The sequence below is a fragment of the Mytilus trossulus genome, unplaced genomic scaffold (assembly GCF_036588685.1).
Source record: "Mytilus trossulus isolate FHL-02 unplaced genomic scaffold, PNRI_Mtr1.1.1.hap1 h1tg000215l__unscaffolded, whole genome shotgun sequence".
NCBI lineage: Eukaryota > Metazoa > Mollusca > Bivalvia > Mytilida > Mytilidae > Mytilus > Mytilus trossulus.
In genome coordinates, this window is record NW_026963312.1 from 857,102 (window position 1) to 871,944 (window position 14,843).

The 14,843-nt window shown below is 33.9% G+C and overlaps 1 protein-coding gene across 1 annotated transcript in view; it reads left to right on the forward strand.

Moving 5' to 3' along the window:
• LOC134701108 (death-associated protein kinase 1-like) overlaps positions 1-14,843 on the forward strand; it is a 246,414-nt gene that overhangs the window by 197,901 nt on the left and 33,670 nt on the right. Inside the window, exon 8 of the mRNA XM_063562243.1 lies at positions 6,696-6,747. Coding sequence (XP_063418313.1) covers positions 6,696-6,747 — 52 coding nt within the window. The remainder of the gene's footprint in view (positions 1-6,695; positions 6,748-14,843) is intronic.

The following is a 14,843-nucleotide window of genomic DNA, read 5'->3' on the forward strand; positions in this document are numbered from 1 at the left end:
GTCTTGAATTAAAAATTTCAAATTCTAATGCAATTTATTTGTTATTACGATTTTGATTGGACAAAATCATATATTTGAGACGCTAAATTCAACGCTTTACCGGCCTTTCACAAAGCTAAGGCACTTTTTGAATTCAGGAAATTATTGGTTTGTGATTTCTTCAATAATAAACACAATTAGTAGATGTCTTTTATTTCATTCAAGAGTGTTTAAGGCGAAAACAAGCTTTGCAAAACTCTATTTGAGATTCTTACACCGACAGTCTGTTTATAACCTCCTTTTCATGATTAACTAGTCTCATCTCAGATCAGGTTTGGGGTAATTGTAATTGTAATCATTAGTCAGCTATAATTCATTTCAATTTTTATGCCCTGTCTACGATAGTAGTAGGGGCATTATGTTTTCTGGTCTGTGCGTCCGTCCGTCCGTCTGTCTGTTCGTCCGTCCGTCTGTCCCATGTCAGGTTAAAGTTTTTGGTCGATGTAGTTTTTGATTAAGTTGAAGTCCAATCAACTTCAAACTTAGTAAACATGTTCCCTATGATATGATCTTTCTAATTTAATTGCCAAGTTAGACTTTTGACCCCAATTTCACGGTCCGATGAACATAGAAAATGATAGTGCAAATTTCAGGTTTAAGTTTTTGGTCAAGGTAGTTTTTGATGAAGTTTAAGTCCAATCAACTTCAAACTTAGTACACATGTTCCCTATGATATGATCTTCCTAATTTAATTGCCAAATTAGACTTTTGACCCTAATTTAACGGTCCACTGAACTTAGAAAAGGATAGTGCAAGTTTCAGGTTAAAGTTTTTGGTCAAGGTAGTTTTTGATGAAGTTGAAGTGCAATCAACTTCAAACTTAGTACACATGTTCCCTATGATATGATCTTTCTAATTTATTTGCTAAATTAGACTTTTGACCCCAATTTCACGGTTCACTGAACATAGAAAATGATTATGCGAGAGGGGCATCCGTGTACTATGGATACATTCTTGTTTAAGTTATCATTGTAATCATTAATCAACCAAAAATTACAAGTAATTTGATTTAATCAATTACTTTTCAAAACATCTTTTAATCCTGATTTTTTTACAGTATTACATTCTGATTAAATTGATGAAAAATTCTAAAAATTGCCTTTATTTTCAATATGAAAAAATAAAATATTTCATGTCTTGGATAAACCTTTTGTTATTCATTTTAAATAAATAGGATAACTTTATTTAGTATGTGCATACATGTACCTTGTAAGGTCCCCATGTCTGTCAGACAGTTTTCATTTGACGTCAATCTTATTTCATTGTTCAGTGAACAAAGCTAAGTCTTCATGGTCAAGTCTATATATCAGATACAATAATCAAAAAGTCTACATACTATAATTGGTGTATGAAATGATTGTAAGGTGTACATGTCCAACTGACAGGTGTCATCTGACCTTCACCTCATTTTCATGGTTCAGTGGTGTAATTTGATTTTTTGTGTTGTTCTTTTTTTCTAATTTATATGCAATAGGTCAACTATATTTGGTGTATGGAAGTAAATTACGATGTACATGGCAGGTTTATTTGACCTTTTTTTAGTCATAGGAAAGACTTCCGGTTTGAAACATGCACCATTACAACCAATAGTATGATAGATAACAAAACTGAAAAATAAATAAGCTAATCAGAGCGTTCTCCATATCACATATCATGGTGTTTAGGTCGCAAGAACCACCTCCTTTAAAGTAGTGGACAATTATTTTTCGTGTTTATCTACATGTAAACTACGATTATATGATTATACTACTTTCAATTGATAAATAGAGCATCTCTGTATTCTGTCTACTGATTTCTTTGAAATGTTTACTATTTAAGGGATCAGACCAGTTGCATATATATATTAAAATAAGTAAAACATGTGGAAACAAGAATGTGTCCATAGTACACGGGTGCCACATCGGCACTATATTTACTACTGAAGTTGATTGGACTTCAACTTCATTTATAACTACCTCGACCACAAACTTTAATCTGAGGCGGGACAGACGGACGGACGAACGAACGAACGCACGGATGCACCGACTAGACTTGAAAACATAATGCTCATAAATGGGGCATAAAAATATATATTGGTGAAAGTGGTGATATGGCAAAAATGAAAGTAGGGTAGAGATTAGAGGGAGGCAGGACCTTTTTCGGGACGTCGGGATCGGGTGTTTTAAGCTCAGAATTTGGGTATTGATCCTTACGGGATCGAGGAACATATTTTATGATTTCGGGATATGAATTTCTTTAAAGTCTGCATCTCAGGATTTCATTTTTTTATGCCTGGGATTTTGGGATCAGGACCCCTCCGACCACCCCTCAAATAAGCCTCAGCCGGTCTTAGTTATTTATACAAGATTCATATTCTACCATTGGCATGTTAATAAGGCTCTCAAAAGAAAAACCACTGATGGATTGTCCTAGAAGCATATTTTATTAGACTAATAATGGTCTATATATAAGCAGTTATTTCTTGTTCAGTTGAAGCGGTGCAAATTTTTAACTTAATTTGACTTTTACCAAAAGTTGCATTTTAGCAAAGGAGAAGAATAATTGTGGTCTGAGGCCAGAAACATGAAAATAATTTAATTTAACAGAAAGGAAACAAATATCGGACTTTGGAAAAAGGGAGAGGGCTTTTGATACCTTTTATGAAATTCTCCATACATAATATCTTTTACAAAAAAATCATCCTACAACAGTTTACAAGCTGTATATGCCCACGATTTCGGGGGTGTGTTCTAGTGTATATAGATTTTATCATAAATATAGCACTTAATTTGCTGAAACTAAAAAGAATAGAATATACATTCACTTTTTTCTACAATATTTTAACAATTTGATAACTTTGCAAAACAAAAATGTTCATAAATTAGAAACCACTTATAACAGCACTACATGTAAATATGCATTTCTAAATAACATATTGTTGTGGTTTGTTCCAAGAAATAATCTTCTGAGTAGTCTTTATATGTATATATGGAGTAACTAGGTAGCAGATAGACCCTAGGAATTGCATGTGGGGTTCCTGGTCAAATCTCTACAATAAGATTGGTGACGTCTGATCACAAATGTGTAGGTTAGTTCTGGTTAATTTGACCTTGACCTCATTTTCACGGTTCATTGCTCAGTGTTAAGTGTTTTGGTCTATTTCTCTTGAACTATAATCAATAGGTCAACTATATTTGGTGTATCAAATGATTGTAAGTTGTATATGTCTGTCTTGTAGGTATCACCTGACCTTGACCTCATGTTCATCTTTGATTGGTCAATATTAAGTTTTCATGGTTAAGTTTTTTTCTTGGATACTATACCAACAAATACCAATGATTTTAAATTCGACGGATTATCAGCTTATTAATAATGCTCTGTTTGCTAGAATTTAATGCTTTTCGACATTTTTTGGAAACACGTCCTCGTTGTGCACGTTGGATACGATCAGGACTGCAATATATGGATTTTTGTTCAAGATAATGTGTATTTGTTCTTTTCTTGTTTAAAATATATTGAATGTTTACAACTTACATGTCGAAGCTATAAGGTTCCAGTTCCGAATTATGCTCAAAAGAACAAGGACTAAACAGACACCCACAAATATACACAATATCGTCTTTTGTGTCAAGTCAAGTGTAACCAATATATCATTTTCTACATCTAAATCGAAAAAAAAAAACCTAGTGAAAACATGTATATTTGCTATAATATAGTATCAAACCTTCTAAGAGATCAACACGTCATCACACATGTACGTGATTTATTGATCAGTAGTTTTTGCAGGGTTGTAAAAGCCTTGATCGTGTGCACAAACTTTGAATATTATGAATATGGTGCTTCAATTCTTACCAAAAATGATTGCGACATAAAGGGTAACACTAACGCAAAAATATCTGGAATGTTGTGGCATTGCACATGTTCATAATTTTTGTGGGTTGACTGTTAATGGCAATAGGCCAACTATATTTGGTGTATGGAATGATTGTAAGGTATATATGTGCCCAATAGCAAGAAATTTTCAATTGCACAGTATTGCGCAATAGCAAGAAATATCCAATAGCACAGTATTGTGCAATAGCAAGAAATCTTCAATTGCATAGTATTGCGCAATAGCAAGAAATTTTCAATTGCACAGTATTGCGCAATAGCAAGAAATATATCCAATAGCACAATATTGCGCAATAGCAAGAAATCTTCAATTTCACAGTATTGCGCAGTAGCAAGAAATATTGAATCGCACAGTATTGCGCAACTGCAATTAATATTCAATTGTACAGTATTGGACAATAGCAAGAAATTTTCCTTTTCACAGTATTGCGCAATAGAAAGAAATCTTCAATTGAAATTTAATACAAATTTTTTAACCCATTTAAACTTTTTCAGATAATTCACCACATTTATTTTGTGTCAGAAACCTATATTATGTCAAAAAATTTGATCACAATCCAAATTCAGACAGTATCAAGCTTGAATATTGTGTCCAAACTTGCACCAATTGTTCAGGGTTCGACCTCTGCGGTGGTATCAGGCTGCGCTCAGCGAAGTATTTTATTCCATTTGTAAAGGGGTATAACTCTTAAAGTGATGCCACCAAAATTCAAACTTGATCTGTATATATTTTGTGGTAATAAGCATTGCGTATAAGTTTTATAACATTTGGTTGAGGCCGGAAACTTAATTTGGGATGTACGGGTGGACGAACGGACGGACGGACGGAGGAATGAATGGATGGACAAACAGACAAACCGACACACAGACAAATGAACACTATTATAAGTCAAAATTTGTCATTTTTAAAGGTCAATAACTCCTGTTGTTTATTGCTTTTTGTCATATTGACATTTTTATAGATCTTGTACAGTTGATAAGTTTATCACGACGGAAGCCAAGTGATTAGTAAGCATGTTTGTGTTGACATGAATTATTATTGGTATTATAATTATGGTCATAATTACAAATTAGCTGTTTACAAAACTTTCAGTTTTGATGAATACTAAGAATTTTCTACCACAGAAAAGATAGTTCTAGCTGTATTTGGCAAAAACTCTTTGAATTTTGGGTCCTCCATACTTTTCAACTTTGTACTTTATTTGACCCTTTTTATGCCACCGCCGTAGCGGATCCGGAGGGGGTATTAAGTTTAATCCTTGTCCGTCTGTACATACGTCCGTCCGTACGTCCATCCGTACGTCCCTCCGTCTGTTCGTCCATTTGTTTCCGGCCTCAGGTTAAATTTTTTGGTCAAGTTAGTTTTTGATGAAGTTGAAGTCCAATCAACTTGCAACTTAATACATGTTCCCTATGATATGATCTTTCTAATTTTAATGCCAAATAAGAGTTTTGACTCCAATTTCATGGTCCATTAAACATAGAAAATGATAGTGTCAGTGAGGCATCCATTTACTATGGACACATTCTTGTTGTCTATTATCTTGAAAACTATTTTAGACAGATAGAAAATGTTATTTGAAAAAATCAGGCATGCAAGATCCACAAAAATGTCAATACTAACAAAACAATTGGATAACTCCTTTAAAAGCAGTAATCATGGTAACAGCCTTAAACAATGATTTTTGACCAATTTTCTTTGTCCATCTTATAATTTTTCAAAGATCATCTCCTCTGAAACGAATGTCTGTCATTTTTATTTAAGTAAGGCTGTTAGTTTTCTCAATTGAATATTTCATATTTTTCATGTCATAGCCTTTTATAGCTGACTTTATGGTACAGGTTTTTATACGACCGCCAAAAAAATGCGTTCTTATAATACTATCATGTCGTGGTTGTCGTCCAAAGACACATTTGGTTTCCGGACAATAACTTTAGTTTAAGTGAATGGTTCTCTATGAAATTTTACCAGAAAGTTCAATACCACAAAAGGAAGGCTGGGATTGATTTTGGGGTTATGGTACTAACAGTTTAGGAATAAGGGGTCAAATAGGGGCCAAAAACAAGCATTTTTGTAGTTTCTGGATAATATCTTGTGTGTAAGTGTATGGATCTCTCTGAAATTGTACCCTAAGCTTCCATATATCAAAGGGCAGGCTGGGATTTAGATGTTTTAAAACACCAACAATCAATCAATCTAATTTTGTTTTGGCAAAATGCCTAATTGCATTGTATAGTTTTGGGGGCAAACATGATAGATTAGGGATATCCAGACACCTTCGAGCCTCTAGCTGGTTTATACCCTAAATACTATGTTAAAGGACAATTTTTTTTATATGATGGAACAATTTTAGATACTTGATTTACTCGATTTTACATATGCTTAAAATGGAGGTTATCCAAAAGTGAACGGATAAATTTTATCAAGACAAATGATATCAAGTGTGAGATCACCGCGGAAAATTGGGATATTCTACAGTTGGAACAATTTTCAATTTAAAGGTGCATTCAAAATGCATTTGCAAATCAACATGAAGCGAGATTATGTCTACAAGGGGATGTTCCAAATTCAAAAACCACCTTTACACTTTAAACTATATATCTCTATTACTCTGGGCTACCCTTTTTCCTGAAAAATATGAAAAATTGTTCGATATAAATATTATATAATGTGAAACATTTGTTTTATAAAGTATATTTTGGGGGGTTGATATTTTAGAATGTTTATAGTGCAACTAGTGACATGAGTAAAGATATATTCACAGTGCATATTCCTTATTTTTCAGACTGTCATGTCAGAGAAATCTTCAGGCGTGAATGCTGGAATAGGAATAGAAGGTATTCTTATTAGTTTATTATTAATAATACTCTAGCTAGGAATTGCAAAATAACAATTTTTTTTTTGTACGACGTCATGCAATTAAATGCAATGTATTGATGAGATTTATCACTATAGAATAGATAATAACAAACTATGGAGCTATATAGTGCATGGAGTGTAAGCAGCTTTCCAATATATGAAATACACCACATAGTAAGTACCCTCAAATATATGGTCTTCTATAGGATGCTATAATACATGTTCATACATACTTTGTAATTGCAAGCAATATTCTACTTTGCTTGAATTATTTCCCCAAGGAAAAAGGTAGCCATTGTACAGACAATACGCTGACATAATAGCTGTTAGAAAACATTTATTTTTGTCTCACCTGCGACCCAAGTCATAGAAAGTAAGACATAACACTCCAATCATGTCATGCATCGATATCAGTCATCAAGGTAAAGCTCTTGTTGACAAGTCCGTTTCTAAGTTACTATAAACAAAATGTAAACTATATTTGATGTATAGAATTATTGTAAGATGAACATGTCTGTCTGGCAGCCTTAATCTGACCTTGATATCATCTTCATGGTTCATTGGTAAATGTTGAGTTTTGTTTTCGTCCGTTTCTCAGATCCTGTAAGCAATACATTATAGGTCAACTATATTTGGTTTTCGTGATGATGGTAGGGTGAACAAGTCTGTTTGGCAGGATTCATCTCACTAAATCGTAATCCTGGTACCTTTGATAACTATTTCCACCACTGGGTTGATGACACTGCTGGTGGATGTTTCGTCCCCTAGGTTATCACCAGCCCAGACAGTAGTCAACACTTCGGTTATGACAAGAATATCAATAATTTGGTCATTTTTATAAATTTCCTGTACGAAGTCGAAGGGGATTTAACGTGTGTACTCTGTCCGTCTGTCTGTCCGTCTGTCTGTCATTAGATTGCTGACTTAGGACAGGTGAAAACAATTACAGCGGGTTTTAACGTTTCAATGGTACCAAACCTTCTCCCGTTTTTTAAAGAATAGTATAATACATGTGTAATATCGCAACATAGAAAGACACACTAAAACATATCAATTGGCATGACTAAACTCAATCAAGAAACATAGTAACACAAATTTACATGCAATGAACGAATACATTTGATCTGTGATACAATGTAACTACATAGTTTATAAAAATAAGTGAGGATTAAAGTAAAAGTATAAAACCGCTGTGGAATGTTAAAACAATTTTAGAAAAACATCAACTATGGAATAAAATACGTCATATTATAATCAGGTGAATGAAAATAAGAAATCATGTTTGATTTGTTATCTGTCAATCACCTGAGTAAATACCTGCCAACCTGACAACCCATCTTTATACTAGAATTAAATGTTTACACTAGTCTAGACTACACAATACAACTTTTGTTGAGGACATATATGGTCTGAGACCACAATTAATTTGTAGTGCATTTCTTTTAGAACGTAAATGAAAATTTAAAAAATCCCACCTGCGCTTTCTCAATGAAATTTTAACAGTGTGTTGTACTACTTTTGGGACAAATTATATCAAAATTATAGAAAACTTCATCGGCTCTAACTCAAAATATGGACAATTTTATGTTGAGGGCGTCTTGAAATCTTTTGACAGCTTCCGAAGTGCTAATTTTTAACCTTTTTCAGCTGAACCAAATCACTACTTTCCTTTAAAATTATGGACCCAAATTTTTTTACAGTGTAATTTCACCCCCTTCTTGCAATTTGAGGCATTAAACATGGAGACATAAATTTGGAAGGGGTATAAAAATTAATGGCAAGTAACCCACTGTCAACACTAGGGACTATATTCGTGAACAACAAAATTTCTTTGTCTAATACAAATAACGCTCTTTTTTAGCTCACCCGAAGGGCCAAGTGAGCTTTTCCCATCACTTTGCGTCCGTCGTCCATCGTTAAATTTTACAATAATCTTCTCCTCTGAAACTACTGGGCCAAAGTAATCCAAACTTGGCCACAATCATCATTGGTGTATCAAGTTTAAAAAATGTGTCCGTTGACCCGGCAAACCAACCAAGATGGCCACCATGGCTAAAAATAGAACATAGGGGTAAAATGCAGTTTTTGGCTTATAACTCAAATACCAAAGCATTTAGAGCAAATCTGACATGGGTTAAGTTGTTTATCAGGTCAAGATCTATCTGCCCTGAAATTTTGAGATGAATCGGACAACCCGTTGTTGGGTTGCTGCCCCTGATTTGGTAATATAAGGAAATTTTGCTGTTTTTGGTTATTATCTTGAATATTATTATAGATAGAGATAAACTGTAAACAGCAATAATGTTCAACAAAGTAAGATTTACAAATAAGACAATATGACCGAAATGGTCAGTTGACCCCTTTAGGAGTTATTGCCCTTTATAGTCAATTTTTAACCATTTTTCGTAAATCTTAGTTATCTTTTACAAAAATCTTCTCCTCTGAAACTACTAAGCCAAATTAATCCAAACTTGTCCACAATCATCTTTGGAGTATCTAGTTTAAAAAATGTGTCTGGTGACCGGGCCATCAAATCAAAATGGCCGCCATGGCTAAAAATAGAACATAGGGGTAAAATGCAGTTTTTGGCTTATAACTCAAAAACCAAAGCAGTTAGAGCAAATCTGACACGGGGGTAAAATTGTTTATCAGGTCAAGATCTATCTGCCCTGAAATTTTCAGATGAATCGGACAACCCGTTGTTGGGTTGCTGCCCCTGAATCGGTAATTTTAAGGAAATTTTGCTGTTTTTGGTTATTTAATCTTGAATATTATTATAGATAGAGATAAACTGTAAACAGCAATAATGTTCAGCAAAGTAAGATTTACAAATAAGTCAACATGACCGAAATGGTCAATTGACCCCCTAAGAAGTTATTGTCCTTTATAGTCAATTTTTAACAATTTCATAAAATTTGTAAATTTTTATTAACATTTTCCACTGAAACTACTGGGCCAAGTTCATTATAGATAGAGATAATTGTAAGCAGCAAGACTGTTTAGTAAAGTAAGATGTACAAACACATCACCATAAAAAAAACACAATTTTGTCATGAATCCATCTGCTTCCTTTGTTTAATATTCACATAGACCAAGGTGAGCGACACAGGCTCTTTAGAGCCTCTAGTTTACATTTCTCGTTAAAATGATTTTAAAGTTCAACTTTTTGTAATTAGATTTCTTTTATTCTGTTCATTTATTTTGGTAATCCGCATTGTATTACCTAACTCATTTATGTTCCATAGTTATTCTTTCTATTTGTAATCCCAAGGCCAAAAATAAAATATTGTTTGTTTCCCCTCCCACTACTGACCCGGTAAAATTGCCGCGACTCGAATAATTTTATTGGCCATTCTTGCCCCAAATATTTTTTTGTTGCTATGTTGGTTTTTAGGCAGTTAAGCTGCCTTATGCGAGCACCCTTGATTTGTGTGCTACCCAATAAATGCTGAAATACGTGCCATTGTTATCATCTAGCTGGCTACTATATTATTTGTAACTTATTGGACAGTTTTTTTATACTTTTCATTCTGGATTACAAAAAATATGACCAGAAAAACCTTAAATGATCGTCGATTTTCCCAAAAGTTTTGAAGTTGCACATAGGAAGTAGAGCACATTAGTAATCCTTATGTTGTTTATTATCCCCTGAGCTTTTGGCTAAGATGTCAAAGAACAAATGTATGAAATATCTAATCGCCAAAAATCTCTAAAGAAGAGTAGTTAAGATTTCCCAAATTGCAAAAGTCGTAGGAATATTGTGTGTCGTCAATACGTAATCAACTACGTATATAAGTTCAACTGATCACGCTGTTGGCGGCAATTTTGAATTTAAAAGTAGACGAAATTTTCGTATCTTTATAATTTGGACGCAGAAGTTCAAATTAGCGAGGTCTGTGACCTTCCACTTTTGCAGTCGGACTTTCTACTTGGTAACTAGCTACGCACATGCCCGACGGACCTTGAAAGAATATAAAAAATAACTTTGCAAACACAACTTTGCAAACACTTTTACCAAAGTTTCATAATAAACGATCTCACACTTATTTTCATCATTTACTATTCATGACAGCGATGTTCAATTTGTTCAACCGCTAGCTTTATACATAAAATCGCCGAGAAGTAATGTGTAAATCCGAGTAAAATCGTATCTCACTATGTGTCAAAAACAACATTGAAACCAAAATGGCCACGAGATTACAATATCGGATTCGATTCCGGAAGCGGATAAGGGTAATCCCGGATTTGGCTTCTAAAAAAATCCAGACAGGTGACAAAATACATCTATGCATGGTAAATAAATACAAACACTAGAATTGAAAACCAAAAGACATATATGAAAAAGAAAGAAAAAGCAGAAAATATTTTGTACACCAATTTTAATGTGAAAATCCAATACATTGTTATAGCTGGGAACAGTTTATCTAACAATATATATATGATCCTGGTAACAGTATAATTTTTTTTTATCAGTGATAAATGTTGGTAATGCATGTTAAATGCTTTTCAAGTTGAACATATTACTGCAATTTCAAGGGGGTATTTTCAAGTATCCCAAACAAAGTTTAACTTAAGCTTTCATAGAATGTTAGACTAATCATGCTAATATGTCAAGGTGAGCCATCAATCTTTTGTTTGTGCATTGGGGTCTGTTAAGGGGTATTTTGGGGGGCAGAAAGAAGGGTGGGGTTTACTAAGAACCCTATGGGATTTTATTTTCTAATTTTTTTTAATGAATATAACTTGAAAACTGTAAGTGATAGATACATGTAGTCTTCAGAAATGATTATAGGACAATAAAACAAATCACATAAAATATAGGGGGAGTCCCTTTCGGTCATCCCCACCCCTTCAATTTGGAAACATGCTATTATCTTGTAAACGGTCCAGATCCCCACCCCTAAACCATATATATTCTTGTAGGGGACATTAAAACAAATGAAATGAAATAAAAGGGAAGTCTGTGGGGGGTCACATCACCCCCTCTTGTTTGGAAACTTGTAAACGGTCAACATCCCCACCCCTAAACCATAAATATTCTTGTGGGGGACAATAAAACAAATGAAATGAAATAAAAGGGAAGTCCCTAGGGGGTAGCCCCACCCCCTCTTGCCTGAAAACTTGTAAACGGTCAACATCCCTACCCCTAAACCATATATATTCTTGTATGGGACAATTTGGCTAATAATGATGGGACAATAAAACTAATTAAATGAAATGAAATGGAAGTTCCTGGGGGTCACCCCCACCCCGTTTAATTTGAGAATGTACTTTTATCTTGTAAGCGATCCCCACCCCTAAACCATATATATTCTTGTAGGGGACAATAAAACAAAAATAAAACAAATGAAAATGAAATAAAAGGGAAGTCCTGAGGGGGTCTCCCCTCTTGTTTGAAATCTTGTAAACGGTCTAGATCCCCACCCTTAAACCATATATATTCTTGTGGGGGACAATAAAACGAATGAAATGAAATAAAAGGGAAGTCCCTAGGAGGTCGCCCCACCCCCTCTTGTCTGAAAACTTTTAAGCGGTCAACATCCCTACCCCAAAACCATATATATTCTTGATAGGACAATTTGGCTAATCAAATGAAATTAAAGGGAAGTTCCTGGGGGTTGCCCCCACTCTGTTCAATTTGAGAATATGTTTTTATCTTGTAAACGGTCCAGATCTCCACCCCTAAACCATATATATTCTTGTAGGGGATAATAAAACAAATGAAATGATATAAAAGGGAAGTCCTGAGGGGATCACCCCACCCCCTTTTGTTTGAAAACTTGCAAACGGTCAACATCCCCACCCCTAATCCATCTATATTCTTGTAGGGGACAATAAAACAAATCAAATGAAATATAGGTAAAGTCCCTGGGGGTCATCCCCTCCCCCTCTTGTTTGAATACTTGTAAATGGTGGAGATCCCAACCCGTAAGCCATATATATTCTTGTATTGGACAAAAAATCAAATCAAATGAACATGGGACCATATGAATGGCGAGTTATGGGAGCTTTGTTTGGGAGATTTCGTAACAGTACTTCTTGTTTTCTTCTCAATTTTGATAGGTCAGTTAAAATAGCTGGAAGTTTCTTATATAAAAAAAAAGATGTGGTATGATTGCCAATGAGACAACTATCCACAAGAGACAAAAATTACCTAAACTTGGTAACGGTCAAGTTCCCCTAAACCATATATATTCATGTATGGGATAATATAACAAATCATATGAAATATAGGTGGAGTTCGTGGGGCCACTGCTGTTGAAAACCTTGATAAAATATGAATTATTTGCCTTAATGATTAATTCATCAAATGAACATAAATGTACAATTATATATGAATGTTTAATGTTTGTTCTTTTAAATCTTTAAAAAAAGTTGAAGCAACATTGCCACAGTTTTCATAATTATGTTTGCCTTGGTTTTTGGTTAACTGCCTACAGTGCTTACAGCACTTTGATTGGTGATATCTTTCCGATGCTGTAGTAAACCATTCGTCTCAACTCGGTCGAGAAGGAGAGTAGCGGATTATACCGAGGATTGCCGAATGGTAGTAAACGTGCGTTGGTTTTTTTGTCATTCCTTTCCGATGTAGTCAACAAGCGTTTTAAATCAAGACATTTTTGCATTGAAGCGTCTATATGATTCGGAATCAAGGAAAACAAACATAATGCCTCGTCACACGATTTGTGTTGTGTGCAAGGGTGATATTTGAAAATAAAAAATCTGAAGAATCTTTCATCCCACTGAGTGCATATTGATTGGCTTTGTGTTTTACCTCAGTTCTTGTTTAAAGGGTAAAATCTTTGAGTAAAAATGGTCTGAATCGTGATTTTAAATCAATCTACTTTGTCTTCGACTTCAAACAATTTGAGCACAAGTCAAATGTTGGATACGTGAATTCCCTGCGTTCTGGTGTAAACATGACCAGTTTAAATGTGTTTTTATTTTTCAATTTATGGCATGAAATTTACAAAAGGGCACGTTTTACGTTATAACTGCATCAGTTGAATTTGTAAATACTCAAAGTATTCTAGGAACAACAAAACATGAATAAGTGAAGCCTTGTTTTTTTCTAGAACTCGAAAACACATACAAATCTTTTGTTTAGGAATTAATTGACCAAGCTGCATGATCCAGGTGTAACTGAACATAACTGAATTATGTTCACTTCTATTGAAAATTTTTATTCATTGAATTTTAATTCCCAAGTCATTATAAACATATCTTTTTGTCATCTCATAATTGATTATCAAGGTATGGATTGGTGAACACAGGAATTGTTTTGTTCATGTGAGTTATGCATCAAATTAGACTTGAAATAAGCTTGATTTTTAACTAATTAAACACTTGCTTTCATTAAACATTGTTATCACATGAAGAATGTGTTCTTTTGTAGATTGCATACCATAAAATGAATAGGAAAAAAGGAGGTCCCTGTATACTGTACATTGAATACAGGGAATACCCCACTTTCTTGACTTATTTTACCTGTTGAATTTTGTAAAAGTTCAATATAGAAAAATAATATATAAAGAAATAAAATAAAATAATTTGCCTACCTACCTACCCATACCCTGATAACCTCAGTCGGGGAGGGAAAACAAAGATATTTTTAATGTTGACCCAATTATTCTGTAGTTTTTGCCTATTTTTCTCTATATTTTTTTGGCCATTGTTCTCTATTCTGTATACTCCATCCACACCCTTATATATAGGCTGTTTTTGTTTCTTGTCTGACAAGGTCCATGAATCGTAAATAAAACAATGTATAATGTATATAGACCCTATTGCGTTTACTTGTGACTATTGTAATTTCGAAATAAGCTTCATGTCTTTACTAGTCTGTCTGTTGTAATTATTCTAAGGCCAACTAAAATTAATTAGTAGATTTTCATCCAAATTTTTGAAAAAAATGGGGCAGGTGGGAGGATTTTATTTTTAAAATTTTATTTCATATGAAACCCTTGTCAAGAGTTCTTCATACCGCGGGGTATATATGCTAGTGCAAAACCAGCTTGTCTAATGTTTATACAGGCTGTATAAGGAATCCTACACTATTTTTTAAACTTTTAAA